A 27,180-nucleotide genomic window follows, 5' to 3' on the forward strand; every position below is an offset into this window, starting at 1 on the left:
GGATGCCTCTTTTCACTGGATAAATGATGTCCCCATGCCAAAAAAATACCTTAAATATGAGTTTACTGATATAGCATGATTTATTTGAGTAAAAGTCACAACTCTGGTAAGAGAGAGTTCTATGTGATTAGTCCCTTTTCTCATTTTATTTTTATCTCTATTATTACTGATTTCTGAAAACTGCAAGAAAAAGCAATCAAATTAATTCCATTTAGTACCTTTGGGTTGCAAAATTTGACCATTCCAGAGCTCTAGTTATCCTTATACTTAAAATAATCACTGAGTAATACAATATGTTGTTTTTTATGTATTATGAAGAACATAGCTTAAATCAAAGAAAACAACATTCTCATAAGAATTAGCATTGGACCCAGATACTCTTTTCTCTTATACTTAAAATTTTCTTAATGTTTATTTTAGAGAGAGAGAGTGAGCGAGCAAGGGTAGGGGGGAGGGAGAGATAGAGAGAGAGGGAGACACAGAATTCAAAGCAGACTCCAGGCTCTGAGCTCTCAGAACAGAGCCCAAAGTGGGCTAGAACTTATGAACCATGAGATCATGACCTGAGCCGAAGTTGGATGCCCAACCACCTGAGCTACCCAGGTGCCCCTCTTATACCTTAATAGATGTAAATATAGGTCACATTTTGGTGCATGTCAAGTTTCTCTAACTTTGCTTTCTGTCCTTCAGTTATTTATGTGAGAACTTTTTGCTACTGTCATCTGCCTCGATTGTTCCTCTAATTTTGTTTCTTAAGGGCTTTATGGAATAATTGTCACTCTGTATTTTTTCTTTTAAAATATTTTCTCATATAATATTTAGTTTTGTATGTTCCTGTTGAATTTACATAATGAATTATAAGTTCTGTTTTACACATATTGGGGTATGGATTAAATTTGTATTGGTTATCTGAGAATTAGAAGTTTCTGGTCTTTCTTTGGTAGAATATAACTTTTCTCTAATAGGATCCCTCCTTTAAGTCAAATTCTGGATGGAAGTTTATTTTATTTTATTTATTTTACTTATTCTCAAGTTAGCTAACATACAGTGTAGTCTTGGCTTCAGGAGTAGATTCTAATGGTTCATCACTTACATATAACACCCTGTGCTCATCCCAACAAGTGCCCTCCTCAATGGCCATCAATCTATTTTCCCCATTCCCCAACTGCCAGCAACCCTCAGTTTGTTCTCTGTGTTTAAGAGTCTCTTATGGTTTGTCTCCTTCTCTGTTTTTATCTTATTTATCCTACCATTTCCCTATGATCATCTCTTAAGTTTCTCAAATTCCACATATGAGTGATATCATTATATCTGCCTTTGCCTGACTGACTTATTTTGCTTAGCATAATACCCTCCATTTCCACTGGATGGAAATTCTTAAAGTCAGCATCTTTAGGAAGTCTATGTATAGAAAAAAATTTTTTTTCTCCATTTGCAAATCTATAAGGAGCTGCAATTGTAGGCTATTGCTACACTGTTTTATAAACCTGAACAAGTTGTTTACCCATTATCAGCTGAAATTTGGGGTTTTGTTTGATGTTGGTTTTAAGTAGAGTGAAGGCATACATATTTTTTATCATATACGTATATATGATATATATATTAATGCATAAATACTTATAAAACTTTTGATATGATGATTTCAAGGAGATGGCTTTTATCATTACTAGTTAATGCTCTACTTTTTGCTTTGATGATGATGACGCCATAGTTTAGTTTGTTATATGTTTCTGTTGTGATTCTAGTTTAAGATGTCATCAAATCCATGTTGTTAATGTTCTGTCCTCAAAGAGTTTAAAGTAGGCCCTGAGCTGTCAAGAAATGACAACATAAAGATACTTTCTTTTTTAGAAGTCCTCTGTTAGCTAATGAACAAAAAGGTTCTCTTTGAGTCCCATTTTTCCTGCAAGAAGTTCTGTTTCTTTTACTGTTCCTCCATTAGGTCGTGGGGATTTTCAAAAGCAGTCCACACATTCTGCCCACATACTCCCACACAGTGTGCTCTGGTCCTATCAACTGTGACAGAGACGTCAGGAAATTTGTATTCTGTTTTCCCAGGGCATTCCTAGCTTCTTTACTAGGAATGAAAACTCTTGCCTTTGTTTACGTCTTCTAGGATGTTGATGCCAATAAGTAACATTTCAACTAAGGTCACATCCATTTTGCGATGCAATAAGGTGCTTGAGGTGGCTGGGGTGGGAGACATCACTAAATTTTCAGAAATGGTGTGAGCCCATTGTTGACATCTTAGTAGGTTAAAGTCAGTCTTGTAGGAGTATTTACATGACAAAGATCAGCAACGTTATACATCAGAGCTTTGGGTTTTGTTTTTTCCTCAGAGAACTGGAATACCAGCACTAATTCTGAGATAGTTTTCTGGTTTGATACCCCACGACAGCCAAGTTACCTTCTACTGAATAGAGCAAACTTGGAGGCTTCTCTTGAGGAAGCAGAAGAATGGTCCTCCTAGAAAACTTGTTTAGTGATTATACTTTAGAAAAAGCTTTCATCTCTGTTTGCTAAGGTATACGTAAAATTTTCCAAACCGAAACAAAACAAAACAAAACAATTTTCTTGAATATTACAGATGTGAAGTGAGTACCTTGGAATATATAAATGTATGGATATCCCATTTTTATACTCTAGACTATTTGTCTCAGCCACCCTAGGGCACATATCATACAACTTATTAGAAATTAGGGCAGTAATTAAACTGAAATAAATAGTTTAAGTAATTGTTTACCTACTAAATATCCTTGCAGGGCAACAATTCTTAAAAACCTAATTATTTTTAGAGTTAGAAGCTATGAAATTAGTATTGTTTATTTTTTGTATATAAAAGTCCATTTAGTTAAGTGCATGGAAATTTAGTAGTCAGCATGTTATTTAACCGATATAAGCTTTTTCCACTGGCAATCACATATGTCTTATTTTAATGAGTACTTTCACAATCTGTAGTTATTTTCCTGGAATCTGTATATTCTAAGAATGACTTCCCTTGTGCAAGTTTATCTTTATCTTAAAAAATTCTTCTAATAGTCTTCTCATCAGTTTATCTGAAGGCAATCAGTATCAGTAGCTCAAATAGTACTAATGGAGCCTAGTAGCTCATTGAAGAATGGCATTTCTTGATTTCTAATCCCGAGAGTTCCACTTTGGCAAACATTAATGGACTTTTTACTTAGGGCTGCAAATTTTACACCAGGCAACCCAGAGTCTGCTAAGTCATTCAATAGACCAACCAAAATTCCTCTTACTCAAAAGAACATTATTGTTCATGATAACAATGGGTATTGTAAAATGCCTTAGAATTTATGTAATAATAATTGTAAGTGTCCATAGAGAGCTTATTGTGTGCCTGGCTTTATTCTCAGTACCATGTACATAAGGATGCATTTGAAATGTTTAAAAGTCTTCTGAGGTAGTTATTATCCACAGTTTTACAGATGAGAAGACTGAGGCAGAAGTGTTTAGGGAATTTGCCCAAGGCCATACAGACAATAGGTAATAAAGCAGAACTTGAACCTGGGTCGCATGTCCTCAGAGTTTATGCTCTTAGCCACTATGCAACAATAATACTTCATTCTTGTTCTTGGGCCTTTGGAGAGTCTATGAATCAAGAGCAAATGCCCTTTATTTGCTGGTCTCTGAAACTTCAGTCACGTATTTAATAAGAATAAGAGTAATTTGGAGAAGGAAAAGCAGTACTGTCTTATAACTGTTCATTTCCTTGATTATGGAGAATATCACTAGGCAAAATGAATCTCCAGTAATCACAAATCATAGAAGATGCCCTAGAAATTGTAGATGTCTATATACTTTTTTGAACATTCTCTAAGGTACATGGTAAACTGACTTAAAATATACTGAAAAGGAGAATCTTCATACAGGTTGCAAATAGAAGTTTGAATGTGTAAACATCTCATCCGTTTCTGATTTAAAATTTGTAATAAATTAGTTAACAGTATAAAATGCCTAATATTCATTTAGTATCAGATCATTTCTGTTGAACTTGACCATTAATTTATTCTCATAGTTTCATCTCATGGCCCCAGACACAATAAATGTTGAAATTATATTCCCAGAAAATTATCTGTGCGAGTACTCCTTCCAGGGTTTATAATGAAGCAATTAGTTTGCTTGTATTAATTGCTGTTGCATTTTTTATCTGTGTCCCAACATTGTCTTCTTGAGGAAATTATTGTGTTTTATCATCCAAATTTCTTAGATTTAGGACTTTGGAGGCGTAGGTTCTGTTTATATTTAATTTTGCTACATCAATAAAATATGAATGAATTGGCTAATAAAACAACGTAACTATTTTATGTCATGGAATATAGGTTATTGTTTATGAATTTGCTGAGTTGCCTCTGTAGTTCACTGTAAGGAAGCATTCTCCTTTTTTTCCTTGGTTCAGTTCAGAGAGAAATAAGATTGGTAGTCTAGCATACTACTCAGGAAGGAAGGGTGCTCTTCTCTGGGATATGTAGGTAAAGTAGATGATGTGTTAAAAATGCAGAACTTCCTCCCAAGCAGGAAGCTTGCCTGCCAAAGGCAGAGACATTGGTTCTCTACCAGCAGTTTATTTCCATTGCTCTTCTTTCTTGATATTAAGAAATTTTACAATACAGATGAAACCTTGGTTTTGATTAAAAAAATAAATGAACCACCTCCTGTTATTCCCACAGATTATACTTTACTCTCTGGGAAGATCTTTTAATAATTTCCACTTTTGATCAAGGAAGGATTCAGTTGATGGAGAGATTTTATGTGCCAAAATCTAGACCCACGCCTGAAGGAGAAAAAAACTTAAATATGGTCTCTACTGAAAGGAGATCAATTGCACTTAAAAAACAAAACAAAACTATGAATAGCAGCACAGAAATCATGACCATTATTTTGCTCAGCACATTTAGATACTGTAGATGTACAGTATGGCTTGGGGAGGTGATGCCTTAGAACTGTAAGAATGATCTATATCAGGTCTGTGGAATAGAACTTTATGTGATGATGCAAATGTTCTGTCTTCCTGCCCAATATAGCAGCTAGTAGCCATATTTTGTTTTGTTTTGTTTTAATGTTGATTTATTTATTTTGAGAGAGACTGTGTGAGCACGAGGAGGGGCAGAGAGAGAGGAAAGAGAGAATCCCAAGCAGGCTCTGTGCTGACATAGGACTCATCTCATGAAAGGTGAGATCCTGACCTGAGCTGAAATCAAGAGTTGGACACTTAACCAACCAGACATCCAGTAGCTACGTGTTTTTGAACATTTGAAACATAGCTAGTATAACTGAGGAACTGAATTTTTTAAAGTTTTAATTAATTTACATCAATTATATTTAAATTTAAATAGCTATGTGTGACTGGTGGCTAGCATTTTTGGATTGCACATATTTAGAGTTAAATCTGGAATTAACCGGAGTGAAGGCTGCCTTACTCCAGGTTCCGAATTTGTCATGGAGTGGCCCCACAACCTTGAAACATCATTTAAACTCTGTGTATTTAAAATCTCTGTATTCTCATCTTCAATATTAGGGGTAGTCATAGACATACCTCCAAAATTATAAATCAATTAATATAAAGTTCTTAGAACAATACCTCATATATATTACATATTCAATAAACATTAGTCATTCTTGTTAATTATTTTATAACCTTTTGTGGATATTTAATCATATGGAAATGAAAAATCAGGGTAAATGAAAAGAGGGGTATATAGAAATGAAAAAGAGGTCTAAAATAATAAAAGGAAAATGCTACAAAGTGGGGTGGAACTTTAGGTGACTGGATGAATATGTGAGATTTAGATACATAGAAAATAATCATGAGATGACCATATGTTCCAAGTTTCTTTGGACAGTCTCAGTTTATAACTTGTGCCCTGATATAATTATCAATATCTTCCTCTTTTGCTCTCAAAAATACCTCAGTTTGTGAGATACATTTTAGAGTCACCCTAGAATAAGGTATAAGAATGCAGACCGAGTATTCTAAGTGAAGGGAAGGACACAAAATAAGGTATAGATTCAGATGTGACCATGGCGTGGCAAGGAAGATGAATGAGCCCTGGGAAAGAGAGGAAAACAGGGATAGATAGGGGCTGGAAAGACTTTTTGGACATGGTATGAAAGCCTCAATAAAGAAATAAGCTTTTACTGCACTTATTCTTTATCTTATGATTGAATTGCTCCTAAATCAATATAGATTTACTTTCAGAAAAAGTAAATTCTGATTTAATTGGACGGAATCATTTAGTGTATCAAAAGAGCCTTCATGCCATTTGGTGTTCTGGATGGCCTTCCATCATTGATGGTAATTGTTGCTATACATGGTTTGAAACAAAATGCTTCATTAATATCACCCATTAGCTACTTATAACCAAGTCAGTAATATGATTGGTTAATATGGGAAATAGTCAAGTGAAATGAGTGGAAATGGTTCATTATATCTGTTTTCATTGACTGAAGAAGAAAATTTTGAAAGTGTTCATTTAGTCACAATAAAATACTAGATCACCCTATATTGCAGTGACCCCCTAATATCTATTAGTCTTCATTCTACTGAGGATAGCATACGTAATAAAGCGAGGGCAACTAATTATTGGCAATATTACTGATTGTAGTTAAGGGAAACAGATTATTGGATTATGAAACATAGAATGTTGTAAAAAACTAAGGAAAGAGTCAAAATAGAGATTACGGGGAAAAACAAAAAATTAAGTAAACATGTAAGGGACAAGAATGTGACCCAAGTGTAATTGTTCGACTCTTTGTAAGATCTCTCATTATCTCTGATTACATTAGGAATTGAGATGCTGACCAGTGACTGCACTAGAGATCTCCACAAGCAGTTATGATGACCTATTCTGGATTTTCAGTCTTTTCCTGGTGATTCTAGCCTATTACAAAAGGAAGTGTTTGAGTTGATCTCTGAGATATTCGTGGGACAAGCAGAACAGAGGTCTCATCCAGGGCTTATGGTCACTTTTGGTATTTCTGGGGAATCCTAACAGTTACTATTTGTAGCGTAGGTGACATTGTGATCTCAACATTGAGTACCAATCATGGCTTATTTTTCTTTTCCTCATGAGGAATCAATCCTTATTAATATTGGAATCATGAGCTGTTTGGTATTATTTTCTAAGTGCAGACTTGAACTTTTACATGAATGCTGTAAGTACCTCAAATTTTAAAATATTTTAATTTTGTTTATTTTGCCTTAAAGAGATCACGAGTTGGCCAGATTAAACAATGGATAGGAGCAAAGACCAGATGTCACTGGCATTTGGAGAACTGAGCAATCTTTGTAAAAGGCCATTGGCATCATTTATGGCAGCCACTTTTCTCTAGCTTGTAAATTTGTTAATGAAATTGGTTTATAGGTGTTTGAAATGAACAATAACCAGTTTACTTGTGTTTCCAAGTGCCATGAATTTTAAAATGTCATTTACTATCTAAACCTCTGAATGGAATTCAATGACTTTAGATTAATCCTATTTGTAAATAGCACAGAGCGATGTGTGATTATGCAATCCACTGAGGTTTTTGAAAACTAATATTTACAGCAAAAGTGAATCTCATCCTACCAGAATTTTAATAAAACCTCAGTAGTGGTTTGTAAATACCTTGAAACTAATTAGCCATTCACTCCACAATGATTGTTTCATCAGTGCTTAGTTATTACTTTTTGATTCTTGATGAAAATGACAAACCACAGTTCGAGTGACATAGTTTCATCTCAAGAATAGTGGCTCCTGTGCTTAAAAAATAAATGATGGACTCTTGTAGCACCCCCTGAAAGGTAAATTACTCCCAGTAAGATTGAAAGAGTAGTGTTTCTTTTAAGGATCTGCCTCATGATGATGCTGATGAAAATGATAAGATCAACAAGTATTTATTGAGTATTGACTCTGTGTCAGGCACGGCGCTAAATATTTTATATGTAATTATGTAATGTACATATTAAAGTCTCTCAACAGTCTTAGGTGAGATCATCGCAATTCTTATTTTACTCATGACTAGAGGTCTAAGTGCCTAGTTAGTGGTAGAGCAGGATTCTCAGAGGGCAATGTGGAACTCTTAAAACACCACCACTGTTGACAGTGGTTGTTACCAAAAGCAGTTAACAGAGTATATACAAGTAACTGCTTTTTGTGAGGTGTCTTGCCCTTTATTGCTCATTTCCATATCGAATCTGTGGGTAGGAAAAGAGAAATGGGGCAGATTTTCACCAAACTCTATTATAAAAGGTGCAATTGAAACCATTGTTTTCTATAATCATAGTCTAGATAATGGATTGGGCGACTGTCTGGCATAAAACTGCAATGCTTCCATATATGTGGTTCATGAAACCATGGCTAAAATTGCGTATCTTGCCTTAGATATTAATTTAGCTGCATTGATTGTTGCTTGCATGGACAGTATTTATAGGCACCCTCATTTGAGGCAATATAGGCACTCCAGGGACTGCTGGAGTTCTTGCCATGTCCACCTGCTCGTGTCATGTTCCCCCTAGAGGAGAGATCTGCAGAAGCAAGGTTATGTAGAAATTACCCTGTCTGGGAGAGGAATTCAATAGCCTGCAGCAGTGTTAATCCACCGAGCAATGGATTGCATGTGTACGTGCAGGCTAAATAATGTATGATTTAAGACAGGAATGTGGTTTGTATTCATTTTTGGATAGCAAAAGACTTGGCATGTCAGTCTCATGGGAGATTTTATCCAGCGCTTTACCCTTGAGTGGATAAAAGAGTACAAATTCTGTTGCACTGGAGATGAATAAAAACAAATTGGGGAGACCATCAGCAGAACAGACTGCTGTGTGATGGAGTCCAAGGCTCCTCCAAAAAACCACCAGACCAACTGCTTCAGGATCCTGCCAGCAACCAGATGCCGGGGATAGAATTGACTGCAGTTTGGCATCAAGTCCCCATGATTCCCAGCCAAAGGGAATTGCATGCAAAAAATATTTAAAATTCTCTTTGTAAAAGAGTTATGTTTTCAATAAGAAGAAGATGCACATTTCAGACCTAGTCTGCTGCCATTGAAATATAGCATACCAATGTCTTAGTTACGGAGGGTAGTGGCATGGGGAGGTGTATACCATATATACTTGGGGGTAAGAAGTTGAACTTGGGTTCAACTTAGGTGATGGGGTTTTTCAATGAAATGGGTTGTAGGCCAGTGAGTTATTATTATTATTCCATTAGGGGTACTGCAACAGAATTAGTTCTTCAAGGAGAGGGGCTGAATCTGTTTAAGGCAGTGATTGCCAACCAGGGGCATTTTTTTTGTCCTTCCTAAAGGACATTTGACAATATCTGGAAACATTTTGCATAACCACAGCCTGGGGGCAGGGTAGTACACCTGCCATCTAGGCCATCTAGTACCAAATGACAGATGTGCTGTTAAATAGCCTACAATGCACAATATTGCCCCCACAACAAGTAATTATCTTGTTCAAAATGTCAGTAGTGACAAGTTTGAGAACCCTGGCTTCAGATGGTCTGGCTGGTGTGTGTATATTACAGCCCTGCCTTCAGACAGGTTCGTCTCATATGTTTGAAACTGTATAAAAGATGATTTGTAATGGTTTACTTTACCCTCTTGATATGTGAATAGCATTTATTGAATGTATCAAACACTTTCTGTTAAAGTTGAAAAAAAAAGAAAAGAAAACAAAGAAAACTACAACTCCTATCCCACTCCAGTTTGCCTCCAAAATATGTAGGGATTAAATGCACAACGTACCGCCCTCCAAACCGACATACACAAATCACACTTTTTAAAAGACTGTAGGAGGACCCGGTTGATTCACTCTTCAAACTTGAAAAATGAGGCATATTAACAAAGCACACTAAATGAATCAGCGGTTGTAGGATGATCTACAAGCCAGTTCGTTTTCCTGTTATCAAATAACATCCCATGACTCTTGACAAATGAACCCACTTGTTTGACATTATTTGAAAAACTCATCACACACTTTCTCCTAATGTTCACTTCCCCTTTGAAATTAAATTTTAAGATGGACTTCATTTAAATTCTGATAGAGGAAAGGCCTTTTTAACCTCCATTTTGACTGTATACTGTTTATCATCCTCATTCGATTTCTCCCCTGTGTACTTGGATGCAAGAGAGCTTCTGTCCATGTCTTCCATCAAAGTTGACCTGTAAGAAAGCCTTTTGTATTGACTGGTACCCCTGTCATTAGTAGGTCAAGTTCTGGAGTGCTGGGTGGGGGGACTGCATGGGTCCTGGAGTCAAACTTCCTAGGTTCAAAGTGGGGCTCCAGCTGTGTGACCTTGAGAAGGTCATCTGCCCATTTTGCATTCAGTTTTCTCATTTATAGTTGAGAAGAATATCATTTGCCTCATTGGGCTGTTATACACAATGCCTACTAGGAAACATGCAACAAATTTTACCTGTAATTATTCGAATCATTATCTTCTAAAATGGGTGTCATGTCATTTTATTTACTGAAGAAAACACTGGTACATATCCACTGATGCAGCAGCCCCAACGTGTGGTTTAGAGAGTTCCAGCTCCCAGCCACACCACCATGAATAAGCACCTAAGGAAAATCTGCGTATTTGCCAAGCATATGCAGGTTCAAGAGAAATCCTCTCTCCCTCCTTCCATCAGAGTGCCATCTGAAGGCCCTCTTCTGAAAATCTGCCGTTGCTACTGGTTCTAACCAAGCTGACACGGCAAATTCATAGCAGCTCCCTGCCCTGCTACAGCACAGTGTTACAGTGTTCACTAACCCCAGACTGTAAGTCCTCACTGCTCCTAAATAGGATTTATAAAGTGTGACTTTGAGCCATATAACAAAGTCAATTTTATCTGGAGGAAAATAAATTCTTTTTTTACTAACATTTTAAAATTTCTTCCTTGGTGCCTCAAAATGATTTAAAAGCTAATCAATGATAAAACCCCAAATCCATTTGAAGACAAAGAATTGAGAAAGGAATCAGAGCCACTTTTAATTAGGAAAGTGGTTTGCTCTGACCCATTAACCTCTAAAGATTATTGCTTCTTCTTTTTTTTTTCCCCCAAAGATGCTGCAGTTTGGTCATTTGTCTTTGGCACCAGAGCACACAACGTTGCTTTTGCTTTTCACAAATTAATTCATTTAGGCTTGTGCATTTGTCAGACATTCTGGGAAACTTCTGCCAATGTTTTGTTGATTAAAGGATGTGTGTTTGGAAAGTGGGTGGAGAGGAGGGAATTTATAATTCTTAAAACCAAAGGATGATTTACAACGCAGACCACTACCTGAATCATTCAGCATATCATCAACAGATAAATGAAATATTAAGGAGTAGTGAGAATATAGGCGTTCTGTCTTAAAATCTGTGGATTGATTGGTTCAATAACACTGAGAAGGTCTACTTCTTTCAGCAAAACTTCTAGAACTCACAAACAAGAATATACACAGATAACCACTTTTGATTGCGTATTTTTTTCAATGGGCTTTTGAAATATATCATCTCTCCACAACAGGCTGGTGCTTCTATCTCTGTTTATAAAATACAGACCTCATTTCCATGCATACAAGTAGCCTATAGTCATCCCAGCTTTGATTTGCTTTTGAGTGTTTTGTTTATTTTTTTTCCTAGTAAATATATCGGGCACTTTGGAGGACACATTTATTGTTTTAAGCACCATGCAATTTACTAAATGGCATTCTGGCTATGGAAATGCTTACAAAGACCCCTGGAGGGTGGGGGCAGAGGGGGAGAGAATTAAGTAAACACATATTGACCATCCTATAGATGATACTTTCTTATCTGATCAATCAAGGACTCAATCTGAGCGGGTCCATCAGATCTATGCTACATAAAGCTGAAGACATGATTTTTTGGCTCCCTGATAGTTTTAAAAGCTATGCAATGGGGAAAACTGCTTTTAACAAAGCCTCATTTTAAAAGAAGCCTGAGTACAGAATGGAATTCGAAGAATTTGTAGAGAGAGGAGGTGAAAGTGGTAACAAACAGCTTTTAAAAAGCCCTGGGAATTTCAAGAAAATAAAGCTTTACTTTAGGGGAAATAAAAGATAAATCCCATCTGTCCCATTGGGAGATACAGAGACCAGGACACTACTTTAGCAAGGATGTGTTAAACACCTACTAAGTGCAGAGCTTGTAAAGAGATAGAGTTTAAATGTTATGGGGTGTCCAAGGAGTGAAACAGATTTCTTAGGTCAAGGCAGACTAGTTTCTCATGCCAGCCAAGAAACTACATGCAGGTTTACGCAGATACTAAATTCCAAAAGGCAATGGATGTATGTCATTTTATTCAGACATTGGGAACAGAACGTATTGTCCTGTGTAATTTGTTGTAAAATCTCACATTAAAAACGTTGGTAGCAAATCAAGTAATACCTAAGAAATGGTTGAGGAAAATGTTTATTTCAAAGAAGGAGGCTCTGGGTTCTGTCCCACCTCTGTCCCACTTCTCCATTTCTTAAAGAAACTGCCCAGGACACTCTAGACCAGTGTGAGTTTGCATTTGACCATTGTGTCTTATCCTTTCCCCACTTTCCTCCCTAAGAGGAAAACACGAGGCATATGCTAGATCTGGTGGATCCACAAGGTGGACCAGAACCCAGCCTAGGAAGCAGTGAGAATTCAGAGAAAAGAAGGTTTCCAGATACCTCTCAGAAATTTTGGTAGCTGACTGTATTTCAAGATTTAGAATTAAGGAGCTGAAGCCGACACCAAGCTTCTAGCATGGGGGCTAGATGAATGTCAGCAACACCAGAGAGAAAGAGAGTCCTTGCACTGGGTGGCTGGGGTGGGGACTTGGGAGGTGAGAGAGCAGAGATAATGAGTTTCATTTGACATGCTATATCTAAAAGGCATTGTCTTGTAGCCAGTTGGAAATATGGACTAGGGCAGATCTGATCACTCTGGAAGGTGTAAAACAGACTATTATAGCAAGAAACAAGGCTAGATGCTGCTAAAACTTGGCCTCTTGTCACTGTGGGCTAAGTGCTGTGTTCATTCGATTTATACCATATATGATGTAGACTAAGTATGAAGTACCTACTTGTTGTTTGATAAGTACACACCTTCACCCTTGATGGAACAGCTAATGTGTCTTCAGGTTAAAAGTTTTCCCACCGGAATCCTAATAAGTGTTACCTTTAGCTAACATTCTAGGTTATGATTAAGAATATCTGGGATAGTTATATAGCCTAATATGAAGACAGATATGAACTACAAATATTATCATGATTGTTACCCTTGCATTTTTGTGATTGCTAACATTTATTGTGCACTTTCTAATATCCAGGAACCATTTTGTGTGCCTTCACTTATTGAATTTTTGTAGAGACCCTGTGGCATACTGTTGAGAGTACTATTTTATCCTCCTCATATTAATGAGAATGTTGAGTGTCAGAGAGATTGAGGCACCATGTGAAGGTCACACAGCCAGAAAGAGACACAGCAGGAATACAAATTCAGATAGTCCATTAATCTTAGAACTCTTGAAGATACGCCCATTTGACGAAGAAATGAAGTATAATGAATAACATATCTACTAATTCTGGCATGTATAGTTACCACATTGTATACTTGAAGTTGCTGGGGGTCATTTTATCATTTTGTTTGGTTATAAAATAGTCTGACAGGTTAGAGCAGTGGTTCTCTACTGGGAGACACTTGGCAGCATGTGGAGTAATGTTGGTTGTCACAACTACGGAATGGCCACTCCTAGAATCCAGTGGGTAAAGGACAAGGATACTGTTACCATCCTACAATGAACCAGGTAGGATGTGCAGTGTAATGAACAAAAGGCCCCACAACAAAGAATTATCCCAAGCTGTCAGTAGTACCTAGATAGAGACCCTCGACTAGAGTAACTTAAAGGGGATCTCGACTGTATTGAGAAAATGGTGGCTCAATATTACAAACCACAGGGCATTGACCATGAAGAAGTATATTTGGGAGTGGTAAAAAGAGAAGAGATACATTCATTCATCCGTTCGATAGGTCCTAGATTCGCTATGCATAGAGTGATTCCTATGTATCCGGAATTATGTTGGAGAGTGACGGTGACGACAATGATATGAGGCAGTTTTCTGTTTGGTTGGTTGGTTTTAGTTTTGGTGTTTGGCGAGGAGGGACGAAGGTGTGGGGACAATATAGAGGTGTGTGACTTGTTAAAGGTGAGCCAGAGGCAGAGTTTTGGTGCCAAAAGGAAACTGCGTTCTTCTCATGGAGAGGGAGGTAATGTGCTACTTTACAGGTCTAAGGAAAATCACAGGGGACTAACTCAGAACCCATATGCCACTGTCAAGAGCATGTGGGAACTTCTTTCTGTCCCATTGATGGCTAACTTATACAGATCCAAATGCAGGGCCAGTGTGTGGGGGAATGATGTTCTCAGAAGTGTACAGGGCAGTGATATAAATATGTGTGTGCATGTGTGGATCAGAGAGGCCGAGAAGCCTGCATAGCTTTCGAGTTGCGCTGCCGGCCTATGAATTGGTGCTGGCTTTGTTTTTCCAGTAACAGCCTTTTCTGTTTCCAGCAGTCCTATGCACCAGCTCCCCACCCCATGGCACCTCCCAGCCCCAGCACAAACAGCAGCAGCAACAACAGCAGCAGCAACAGCAGCGGGGAACAGTTGAGTAAAACCAACCTGTACATTCGAGGCCTTCCGCCAGGCACCACTGACCAGGACCTAATCAAGCTGTGCCAACCGTAAGTGCCCTCTGCTCTCCGCGCCGTTCCTCACCTCCGCGCTGGCTCATGTGGGCTCGGTCCACATAGGACTCGATATTGTACTCGGTACATGCCCCTTTTCTGGTGCCTCAGTGAGGAAGACCCTGCTGTACAAAGAGATTTAAATTGGAGATCAAAGTCCAGCTTATGTTAGCGAGTGGAATTTGTGTACTTTTCGTTGGGGGGGGGGATGGTGGAGGTTCCTGAGCAGATGTACCTGGGAGTGTTGGCCGATATGCATGTATTGACCAAAAAGATGAGGGACAAGCAAACCCAATGTGGCTGGTGGAATCAGTAATGAATCTCATAAAGGTAGCTGCTTTTTTGGGGGGAAGTATTAGCAAAGGCAATCTCGAACCTTTAGGAATAGTAGATTTCAGGATTGTTATGTCCAGTGTTGCAAAGATTTTCTGGCCAGTTCTTGGTAAATACAAGTTCATCCAGGGCCAAGTAATTGGGGAATTATAAAACTAATACTCTGGTTCCCTTGAAAACATTCACTTCCACATCCAGTGAAGGTATTTCCCACCAAGGCCAAGAACCATACTCATCAAGTTTTTGGATTTGCTAGGAAATGTGGTAGTGATTACAATGCCCTTCCAAAAAGTTTTTGTTAATCTATTATCTATGAACACATAGGTTATGAACGGTCTCATTTTTGTGCAAATAAAATAAACATATTTACATGTACCTTCCAAATAAGATTAATAATGGATAATGAATTAAGACTCATGGCCCTGTATTTTTACATTGCTGTCTGATTACTTTTAAAGTAATATCAGTACAGCTATTAGTCATTTAAGTGTGCCTTAGCTGGGTATTTTTAAATTTGGGAAACTGTTACTCAATATTTCGTTTTATCTTTCGCAATGCTTTTACAAGAAGGTTGAGAGGATATTTATTTTGCAAGTTTTCCAGCCTCTAAAATATTGGAAGAAGAAAACAAAGCAGACCGTATTTATTTGTCTTTGTTCTGGATCTTAAGATTGGGAACAAATACCAAAACGCCAGGAAGTGACTGATAAATCAAAACACAAATTGTAACTCTATAATCAATTGACAAAGCAATATGTTGATTACAGTGGGAGATCCCCTTTGCTATTGACTACCTTGATTTGTGGAACAAATCTTTGAAAAAGAGGTGGAGCAAAGCTTTGAAAAATAAACATTTACTTAAAAGGAGTCATTTAAACAAAAGGAATGTGCCAGGGCTACAACATATAAATATGGGTTAGGCTTTGGTCTTTAAAAGTGGGGGTTGAGAATTGGAAGGTAAATAACTCAACTTTTTCCTGTTGCTGTTAGAAAAAATCTAAACTATTTTGAAAAGTAGACTCTGAAAATGTGAAAGATTGTGCATTTTATGTTCAAAGCTTCAGAAGAAGTATCTCTTAACGGATGCTGATGTGAGAAAGGATAGCTATTATCATTGACCTATATTGGGATCTCGTTTACAAAAAATATTGATGGGTTTAAGGAAGATTTTTTTCTCATTGCTCTCTACTACTCAGAGAGTTCAGTGAAACACAGATTTCTGGACCCCAAAGATGAAGACTCACTAGGCCTGGGATGGAGACCAAAAATATGCATTTCCAAGAATATGTATTGTCTGTCTGCTGTTGTTGATGCTGCTGATTTTTCAGAGGCACTTCTCCTTTTTTTAACGTTTTTATTTATTATTGAGAGGCAGAGAAAGACAGAGCATGAGCATGGGAGGGGCAGAGAGAGAGGGAGACACAGAATCTGAAGCAGGCTCCAGGCTCTGAGCTGTCAGTACAGAGCCCAATGGGGGTCTCAAACCCATGAACCATGAGATCATGACCTTAGCCGAAGTCAGATGAGCCACCCAGGTGCCCCTGAGAGGCTCTTCTTTCTTCAATAATATGAGGACCACAGACTATGTCTCATACAGAAAGTTTCACTTAGTGTATGAAGGTAGTTGAGGTGGAATCCTGTGTATTAAAGCCCACCCAGCTACTGTGTGATTTGGGGGCAAATCATTTACTCTCTTTGAGCCTCAGGCTCCTCTGATAAAAATGTAGGTTGACTTTGATTATCTCTGGGTGTCCCTGTACTACCAGTGAAGTGCTGGTGCTGCCTTTGGTGCATTAGAGTCAATTGTTAAATATTCAGGAATTCTGTATGTGATGTGTTAGAGACTCAGTGGCCTGAAATCAGCGATGGCGGAAATATTTACATCAGAGGAACCAGAAAGCCCTAGAAATAAGGACATTTTTAATTGTATGGTATGTTTTTGGAGAGCTGGTTTACGAAAACACCATGGATGCAGCATTATAGTACAAATTTCTCTGAGTGTCCACTTTTGATAGAATGTTGCCAGAAATATATAAATGGAAAATGTTACCTAAAAGCATGTATTGGTGGGTTTTTTTTATATAGTTTATTTATTTTGGGAGAGAGAGGGAGCATGCAAGTGGGGTAGGAGCAGAGAGAGGGGGGAAGAGAATCCCAAGCAGGCTCTGCACTGTTGGCACAGAGCCTGATGTGGGGCTTAAACTCACAGACCTGAGCTGAAATCAAGAGTCAGATGCTCAAACCACTGAGCCACCTAGGTGCCCAAGCCTGCATTGGTGTTTTTAACTCAGGAAAGAGGTTTAATGACCCAAAAACATTATTTTTGAGGAAAGAAGTTCTGTTAATGTTCTTATGTGTAGCTGAGACATTTAGAGAATGCTAAGAGTACAGAGGGTACTGGTTACTTCTTCATGTTAGTTTTTGCAGGCTAGTAAGATCGGGCCCATGCTGTTGCTATTCTAAACGTGTCTGTGGGTTCTCCAGTTACTGAAGTGGTCTGGACCTGGAGTTTATTGCTCAGATTATTTTTCCTAGAGAATTTTGGAGAACCGATGTGATCAGGCCACATAATGCAGTGGGAATGGCTGTGTGCCAAGAGATCAGGTTTTCGGTCCTGGCTCTTCCATCAACTGAGTGTGTGTCCTTAGACCCATGCCTTGTTTTTGCCCTAACGTTGGTTTCCCCCATGTATAAAATAATGGGTGTAAACTTGATAATCCTTTCAGCTTCTTTCACGCTAAAATTTTAATATTTCGTTGAGACCCTCATTATTATTTAGCAGTACAGTGTGCTCGTGGATACTTTTATATCTTTCACCAATCCCCTTTGGCAGTTTCGGTGGGCCACAGCCTGAGACAATTTGGCTGGATGAGTACTGCCTGAGATGTGGGGACGCCTGTGGGGATCATGCAGGTCACTTGTAAAATCTCTTTTCCTCTCTTGTAGAGATGGTCTCTCACATTGGTCATTAGTATTTTTTAAAATATTCTTAACGTTTATTTTTGAGAGAAAGAGAGAGACAGAGAGCAAGCAGGGGAGGGGCAGAGAGAGAGGGAGACACAGAATCTGAAGCAGGCTCCAGGATCCGAGCTGTCAGCACAGAGTCCAACATGGGGCTCGAACCTACCAACCGTGAGATCATGACCTAAGCTGAAGTTGGATGCTCAAGTGACTGAACCACTCTGGTGCCCTGGTCATTAGTGTTTTAAAATTATTTTTTTTAAGTTTATTTTAATTGAGAGAGAGGGAAAGGTGGAAGGGGAGGCAGAGGACAGAGAGAGAGAAGGAGAGAATCTCAAGCCGGCTCTGCACTACCAGCATGGAGCCTGATGCAGGGCTCGATCCCACAAATTGTGAGATTATGACCTGAGCTAAAACCAAGAGTTGGATGCTCAACCAGCTGAGCCACCCAGATGCCCAGTGATGAGTATTTTACCTTAGCAGTCTTCTAAAGATTCAAATCATTTTATATTCCTATTACTCATCTCAACACTTTAAAATGATTTCACTTACAAATAGATAATATTTACTGATTTAAATGAATTTGCCATCAAGATCAGTTTTCCATGCTTATTACTATGAAATTAGAAGTACTTTTAGAGTTTTTTCCTTATATAGGAAATGCAATATTTGCTAATATCTATAGTAATAGAAGAATAACTAAAACAGAGATATACCAAAAATAAGCATAGATATAGCAAATTATCTGGTATCAGAGTACAGCATCCATATTAATACTAATGAGCAGCAAAAAAATAGTATTAAAGTAAATAAATTACATTACATCTCAATGTATAATCTAAGAGGAAATTCCTATTAAGGAAATTCTATTCACATACATCATCAAAGCTCCTGTGTTCGATCACAAGTAAAATTAAAGAAAGGAAGACAAGACTGCAAAATGATTTCACTCTATGGGAAGACTGCAAAATGATTTCACTCTATGGGAACTCTCTCTAGTTTTGTTTTGAACGAATACCATTGTATTGTGTGTCTTGAAGGAGATACTATAGTTCAAGACTGTAACGTCTTTATCTTAAGAAATCTCAAGGAACTCTATTGTGTTCCCTATCAAGAAATATTTACAGAGCACCTGTGCCACATGCCAGATACTGTCTTGAGGATTCAGCGCTGAGTAAATTTAGACAAAGGCTTGCTTTAGCAGAGCTTATATTTTACTATGGAAAATAGACATCAATTAAATAAGCATATATTTGATATAAAATTGCAACTGTAAATTCAAGAAAAGAGAGGAGCACATGGATCTGTCTTAGTTAGGTTAGTGAGCAAAGGACTCTCCGAGGAAGTGACATTGGAGGTAGGATCAGAAAGAGGCATAGGTTTTACTGCATGAAGAAAGAAGATAAGAGAATTCCAGGCAGAAAGAGCCTCATATGTGTAGAAACCGTGGGTGAAGGGAGCATGGTAAGTACAAGAGGCTGAAAAAAAAGCCAGTGGGGTTAAAGCGGAGAGGGGGAAGTCAAGTATGGGGCGAAATGAGCTGGAAATATGGAAGTATGGGACAAGGTGATTTCTTTGTGGATCATGTTGGGTAATTTGTTTAAATTAAGAGCAATGGAAGGAAACATTGAATTGTCAAACAGGAAGGTGACTTAGTCAAATTTTTGTTTCAAAAAACTCCAAGTACAGAGTAGAAAGAAGGCATCCCATGAGATCAGGGGACAATCAGAGTCAGAATAGTTGGAAAGCAACCTGGAAGAAGAATTTAGAGTCTGAGAAGAAAGGGTGAGAATTAATCATTGGGATGGTAGGACAGTTAGGGGTGGTGAAAGATGCCTTTTTTCACATGCATTTATTTTTCCATTAAAAAACAAGGACTTGAAGGGTGTCTGGGTGGCTCAATCAGTTAAGCATCTGACTTCAGCTCAGGTCATGATCTCGCGGTTCGTGGATTCAAGCCCCGGGTCAGGCTCTGTGCTGGCAGCTAGCTCAGACCCCGAAGCCTGCTTTGGATTCTGTGTCTCCCTCTCTCTCTGACCCTCCCCTACTCATGCTGTCGCTCTCTCTCTCAGAAATAAATAAAACATTAAAAAAAAAAAGCAAGGGCTTGAGAGACAATTAATCAAATGAACTCTGAAAGAAGTGGCACAGAAGACCCAAATCAGTGATTTTTAGCTGCTTTCTTTTGCTTACCTAGTCATGAATGTGTCATCGATATACTAGTAAACATTTAAGGGCTGCCATGTTAAGAGCACTAAGGCAAATATAATGACAACCCAAAACTATTAATTATGCAATTATATTTATTGGATGGATTATCTGTTGGGGATCATGGGTAGAATACTTGGACTATATACCCTTTATGCTTCTCTCAGGAAGAGGAGATGGAGGCAGGAAAAGATAGATTTGGCTAAGGAGAGAGAGGAAGTGAACAAGTGAGCAAGAGAGAGCATCACAACTTTTGGACGAAATAAAATTTGGTGATGTAATCATTTTGCATATTAAGCTATATTTCTTCCCTCAAAAAACTGGCACAAATTCTATGATAACGATTGTAAACATGCCCTTGAAACACAGTGAAATTGCGCTTAAAAAATACAACCACATATTTCACATAGCAAACAGAATGTTAAATTGAAAAGATACCATGATCTGTTTATATTTTCCGCTCGTACACTATCTTTCATCTAACCATCCTCAGGACTTCAAAATTTTGATCAATGCATTGCCCTGAGAAAGCTCTGGCCGAGCATTGCCCCCACTTCTACATCATTAACTAATCTGGCGTTATTGACAACATTGGGCATGTGTAAAGCGAATTGTTCTGTTATAAAGTGACCCTGCTGTTGCTGAGGCCGCTAGAGGCAGAATGAAGGGAAAGGATGGAAACTCGGGTAAGTGCGCACATATTTCTAATCACCAGAAGACCAAGGAGTCTGCTTTCCTGCCCTTCACTTTTCTCTGTAAATGTTCTCTTTGCTAAAGCTGTGGCTCCTTAGCATTGCTCCCTTTAAAACGAAGCTGTAAATGTCACTTTAGCATTTAACCGGAGAGCACAAACGCACCGAATGAAAAGCCAGGAGAACAAAGTAGGAGCGTTTGAGCTCAAGAGCTGAGGGTCGGCCCAAGCTCCTCTCCCCGACTTTTACCCAACCCTGTCGGACGTCTCGTGATGGTGTGTGCAGAACGCTGAATGGTGAGAGCGGACTCCCGTGTTTTCCGGGCTCGGAGTGCAGACTCCATTATACATGGTGTCAGACAGTTTTGACAAATGCACCGACACAATCAAACCTTTTATCAATTTAAAAGTAACCTTGTCACAGTAATCTGTCAAACTGTTCAGATACAACGAAAAGAAAACAAGTCATCATGCACTTCAGAGTAACGGAGTAAATAAGAAAAATGTGACTGGAAATTTTTTCTAGTTCTTTCTTACTGTGTCAATGAAGATTTAAAAGTTCCCTCTAATAAGACCCGGGGAAATTTATTAGTAGCTTTCTCCCGAAAGTCAGACTCAAATTACGCAGCTGCTTTTGAGGTGTCATAAATCTGTACGGTGGCAGGTGTGAGTACGAAGTGAATTTGAGGATCTTTGAATCTTCCTTTGTATAATTTAAATGAGAGAGTGCCTTTAAGGTCCAAAGTAGATGTCTGAATTGACTCAGCATAGATCTGACACTTGGCTGCATATATTAACTCAGATTTTATGTACAATTATATTTGCCAACTATATTTTATACACCAGACATAGGATTTGGTCTGTAATTAATAGATAATTATCATCAATAATGAATTGTTATGTTTATGTATAAAACATTTATTGTGCATTACATATCATGGACTCTACATTTTTATATTACCTCATTCAATGCTCAAAATAGCTTTATGAAGTGAGAGCAATAGTTACTGAGTAATAGTTGAGTAAACTCAGGCTCAAAAAGGTTAGGAGCCTTGTTGTCCAAGTTTACACAGCCCCCCGCATTCAAACCCAGTTCTTACTCATAGCCACTTAAACATTCCTCTAATGAGAACAAGGGTGGCCCAAGTCTCGAGTTCTAACACCTATGGCTGCCATGAGGACCCCTCGAGAGCTTTGAAAAAATACTAACGCCTGGATCTCAGCCTTAAGGATCCTGATTTAATGCATGTGGGGTCAGCTGAGATTACTAAGATGTTTAAAAGTCTCTGCAGGTAGGGGCCCCTGGGTGGCTCCGTCAATTAAGCATCTGACTTGATTTTGGTGCAGCTCATGCTCACATGGTTCATGAGTTTGAACCACTCCTGCACTGGCAGCGTAGAGCCTACTTGGGATTCTTTCTCTTTCTTCCGCTCTTTCTCCCCTGTCATGCTCTCATGCACTCTATCAAAATAAATAAATAGACATTAAAACAAATTAAAAGTCTGCTCAGGTAATTCTAACATGTGACAAAGTTTGGAAATCCCTAGAGTAAATCATGCTCATGCTAATAATAATTTTTTCAAAAAAATTAAAAAACTTTAATCTTCTGTTTTAACTCTCTTACTCTTACTTGCATAGAACCTAAAAATTTCAGAGGAGCCACCATTATTTTCAACTGTTGAGAAGAGTTAAAATAAGTTTTATTAAGATAATTTTGGAGTGAAATGGATTTTCCAATTAAAAATGAGATTATTTTTTTTAGATTTCTGTGTGGAAAAATCAAGCCCTGAAATAGGAATCTAAAAGCATGTTAAAGAATGTCCTTGAAGGGGAGGCACTTCCCTTCAAGGCTCAGTGGCTCAGTTAGTTGAGTGTCTTGGCTTTTGATTTTGGCTCAGGTCCTAATCCCAGGGTTGTGGGATCGAGCCCTGCGTTGGGCTCTGTCAGTGCTAAGCATGGAGCCTGCTTAAGATTCTCTCTCTCTCCCTCTGCCCCTTTCTCACACTTGTGCGCTCTCTCTCTCTCTCTTTCTTCTTCTGAAATAAAAAATAAAACAAAATTAAATAAGAATGTCCTTGGAAGAATCTTACTTTCCTTCTTTGCACAATTTTTATTAGGTCGAACATTTCTCTAACATTCCACTTTTTAATAACATTTGCATCTAACTGATGATTAAGCAAGGATCTCTTCCTATTTCGGCTCTTGTTATTAGGCTTCTATGTATTTACATTTTTCTTGCTGACTATACTCTAATGAACATATCTAGTGAATCTTACAGAAACAGCCTCCTAGCATTTTGGGGGCATCCTGGAAATTATTGTCCCACTGATTCACTGGTCATTTTCTCATTATTTTTTTATTACTTGGATGAAGAAGATTCTGCTGAATGTCCATGATTTTTCCAAAATATATTTATTTAAATAGCTGGAATTTGATAATACTTTTTCCAACTTATCCTGGAAGCAGGGAAAATAAGAATAAGAATGAAACCATTGAGAGCACCAGTTAACATAGGTGCCTCTGCTTGTAGTTGCACAAAAAAGCTGGGGATGGAAAAGAGGATGATTAACTCCTTCTGGGTGTACCAACTAATGGCCTGGAGCTCTGGGAGAATGAGAACTCCAGGCAGATATCTTGCTGAGTGCCTGAAATTCTGAGGGACTTGAGATTCAAGGGCAGGACTCTGTCAAGCTCAGATGGCATCTAGGTTTTCAGTTTGCCCGTCAACATTCTAATTGCCAAATATGGCTGACTTTTTTTAGTCTTTATCTTCTTTGATCTCTCTGTTCCTTAACCCCATTTACCTCTCATTTATTCATAAAATAGTCTTCCTCCTTGGCTGTCATATTCCTCTTTCTTGGGTCTCCTCTTATCTTTTGGAGATTCTTCTTTACAACTTCTCTTCATCTGTCTTCCTCTTGAATAGTTTTCTGCTTTTCAGAGTTTGGACCTCCTCTTTTCTTGTTTGAAAAGTCTACTTCAATGACTTCAGCTATTCTGATGAATATTAAATCTACATATCCAGCCCATGGATTCTTCTTTTACTCTGACATCCATATATCATTATTCCCAGAAGATTCCAAATTTGTATTCCAAGAGCTGTCAAACTCATTGTCCAAAGACTATTATTCTTAGACTTGTTCCTTCCTCAGTATTCCATTTCTCTGTGAATAGCACCACTATGCTCCCAGTCATCTAGATTAAAAAAACAACAAACAAACAGACAAAAAAAGAGAAAGAAAGAAAGACTGAAAGACAGACAGACATCTTAGAGTTACTCCCTTCTCCAACCTAGAAATAGTTGCCAAAGTACATAGATTTCAATTGCTTGGTATTTATGACACCCAACGCCTCTTCTGCTTCACTACTGACAAGATTTATTTACTCATTAATTCAAAGGTATTTATTGAATGTGATCTATGTGCCAAGCACTGCAGATAACTTAAGGACTGGTAAAGCCTCTGCCTAGAGCTTACATTGTAATGGAGAGAATAATAAATGAATAATTAGGGGTGCCTGGGAGGGTCAGTCAGTTAAGCATCCAATTTCGGCTCAGATCATGATCTCATGGGTTTGTGAGTTCAAGACCCATTTCAGGCTCTCTGCTGACAGCTCTCTAGAGCCTGCTTCAGATTCTGTGTCTCCCTCTCTCTCTCTACCTCTTCCCCACTTGCACTCTGTCCTTCTTTCTCAAAAATGAATAAACATTAAAAAATTAAAACATAAAGAAATGGATAATTAAAGAAGAAAACATTAGAATATGCTGTGAAAAAAAGGCTGAAATGCCATGAAAGGAGATTGTAAGTAATGACTGGGGGTTATTAGAGACTGAGTGCTTTCTTTAAGATGAACTCTCAACTTCAAGAAGGAGCCAAGCAAGTGATATTTAGAAAGAAGGGCATTACAGGCAGATTTAAGATTGTACAAAAGTCCAAAGGTGGAAATGAGTTTGATGTGTTCAAGGAACATAAATATCAGAAAAGCAAAAGAACAATGAGTAAGGGAGATAAGGATAGTAAGAGGTGAAGCAAAAAAGGTACACCAGGGCCAAATCAGTAAGATTTTCTAAGTAGAGAACAAAGATTGGATTTTATATTAATTAATTAATTAATTAATTAATTTTTTAGAGAAGTTATTCTGGCTACTCTATAAAGGATGGGTCCTATGAGGGAGTAGGCAAGCAAATGAGCAAGGAGGTCATTGTGGAAGTCCAAACAGGAGATGGCGATGACTTGGAGTAGGGTCAGCGTGATGGAGGAGGTTAGATGTGATGGATTCGGGATATATTTTGGAGATGGTTTTGATAGAAGTTACTGATATGGAAGGGTGGTTAGGGAAAGAGAAATTAGGAATAATTCCTCAAGTTTTGGTTTTAGCATCTAAAATAAAGGTGTAGGGTCATTTCATAAAATGGGGAGAATCATAGAAGGAACAATTTTGGCTGATTGGAAATCAAGAGTTCTCAATCTTGTTATTTTTGAGATCCTGTTAGACATCAAAAATAAGATAGAACTTGGCAGTTTGACAGATGACTAGTTTTCAAAGCAGAGGTTAGAATAAAAAATATATAGACTGGGAGTCATAAGCATTATAAGTGGCATTTAAACATATACTAATGTTAACAATATAGTGCCTAAGATGTGCTAAAAACTATTCTAAGTAGGGTACATATAAATACTTCATATTACACATGTTAACTCATTTATCCTTCATGAAAACCCCCATTTTGTAGGTGAGAAACCAGTGACACTGAGAAATTAAGTGGCTTTCCCAATGTTACCTGACTGGTAGTTGCCAAGTTCAGGATTTAAATTAAGGAGTTTGATTTAATAGTTCTTCTCTTAACCATGATTCATACACAGGGTGTGTATACAGCAAGAAAAATGGTCATACAGCTCAATACTCTGAGATTCTGAGAAGGGGAGAAGCCACAAAAAGACCTTATAAAAGAACAAGCAATGAGATCAAGGAAAACCAGGAAAGCAGGAGGAAGAAAGCATCTCAAGAATGTAGAATGATCAAGGCTCTTGACTACTACTGAGAAGTTAAAAAATGTACCAGCAGAGAATCACACTTGGATTTGGCAACATCAAGGCATTGGCAAGCTTGACGAGGGTTTGAGTAAACAATGAAAGCTACTTGGTGAGCCTTTCTCCAGGGTCTTTACCTGCCAGTGCTTCCAAATGAAAATGCCCCTTACTCCTTTCTGCCCAAACTGTACCTAAGTAGCATCTTCTGATTTATTCTGTCTGCCTTTCTCTCTCTCTTTCTCTCCTTCCTCCCCCTTTCCTGATTGTATTAGACTTTACGTCATAAAACTGGTTCTAGGGTAGACTTTAAGTTCATCGTGGGAGACAGAGAAAGCAGGGCTTCCCTCAGATAGTGCATTCCAGATTGTTCCACCAGAGAGACAGAAGAAAGGTTTCAAATGACAAGCTCTTTTATTGTCTGAATCCCGATGGAGAGTTTTGGAGGGAAACCTCAGGATAACTTGAGTCACATGCATTTAAGGAACCAAATAAGGATCAATACTGTGCTTGCTCTGTCAATAGCGCTGCTGAGGCAGGAAATAACCATTTATTCTTTCTTCAGCCACCAGGTTTCAGCTGTCAAACAGATCATGATATGCCACTGACTGCTAATTCCATACCTAATGCAAAGTAATCTGGGCTCACTTTGAATGGTGTTTGCTGTTTGCTGAAAAAAAATTTTTTTTTTTGGCTCTGGAGTCGTTCTTCAGATTTTTCTTTGTGACCAATGACTTTTGGGGACACAGTATTAGAGACTCTTGATGAAAAACATGCAAAGCATATCTGTGTATTTGTCACATTTAAAAGTGACAGCTAGTCATCTGAAAATTGGCAATAGTATGATCTGTATATGCCATTTAATCATATAATTGCAAATAAGTAATCGTTACAAGTTATCTTTAGAAAGAAAATTTGAAAACACTTTTTTTCTTTACTTTTTACCCGTTATCGTATTTATTAAGTCTCTAACATTGTGGTGTCTTCTTGATGAATGAGTATATTACATCATAAGTATGCCTCTGAATGTTTTGTAAGTTGATTTGTTGTTTTAGTTTTTCAATCAACATTACTGAGAAGTAACATTAAATACATTCATTTTATGTGCAAGATTTGATGACTTTTGACAAATATATGTCACATTAGTTTAGTTGCCACACCAGTCACGAAGTAAAATATTTCCATTATCCCCAAAGCTTTTGAAAATACAAACATATGCTATGAAATTTACAACTTGAAATCACTA

The 27,180-nt window shown here is 38.0% G+C and overlaps 1 protein-coding gene across 8 annotated transcripts in view; it reads left to right on the forward strand.

The window, feature by feature from the left end:
- Nucleotides 1–27,180, forward strand: part of RBMS3 (RNA binding motif single stranded interacting protein 3) — a 702,138-nt gene that overhangs the window by 131,718 nt on the left and 543,240 nt on the right. For all 8 annotated transcript variants that reach the window (XM_077760752.1, XM_077760745.1, XM_077760748.1 and 5 more), the window contains exon 2: nucleotides 14,539–14,711. In XM_077760752.1, coding sequence (XP_077616878.1) covers nucleotides 14,539–14,711 — 173 coding nt within the window. The remainder of the gene's footprint in view (nucleotides 1–14,538; nucleotides 14,712–27,180) is intronic.

This window comes from Crocuta crocuta, unplaced genomic scaffold (genome assembly GCF_008692635.1).
Source record: "Crocuta crocuta isolate KB4526 unplaced genomic scaffold, BGI_CrCroc_1.0 scaffold253, whole genome shotgun sequence".
Lineage (NCBI taxonomy): Eukaryota > Metazoa > Chordata > Mammalia > Carnivora > Hyaenidae > Crocuta > Crocuta crocuta.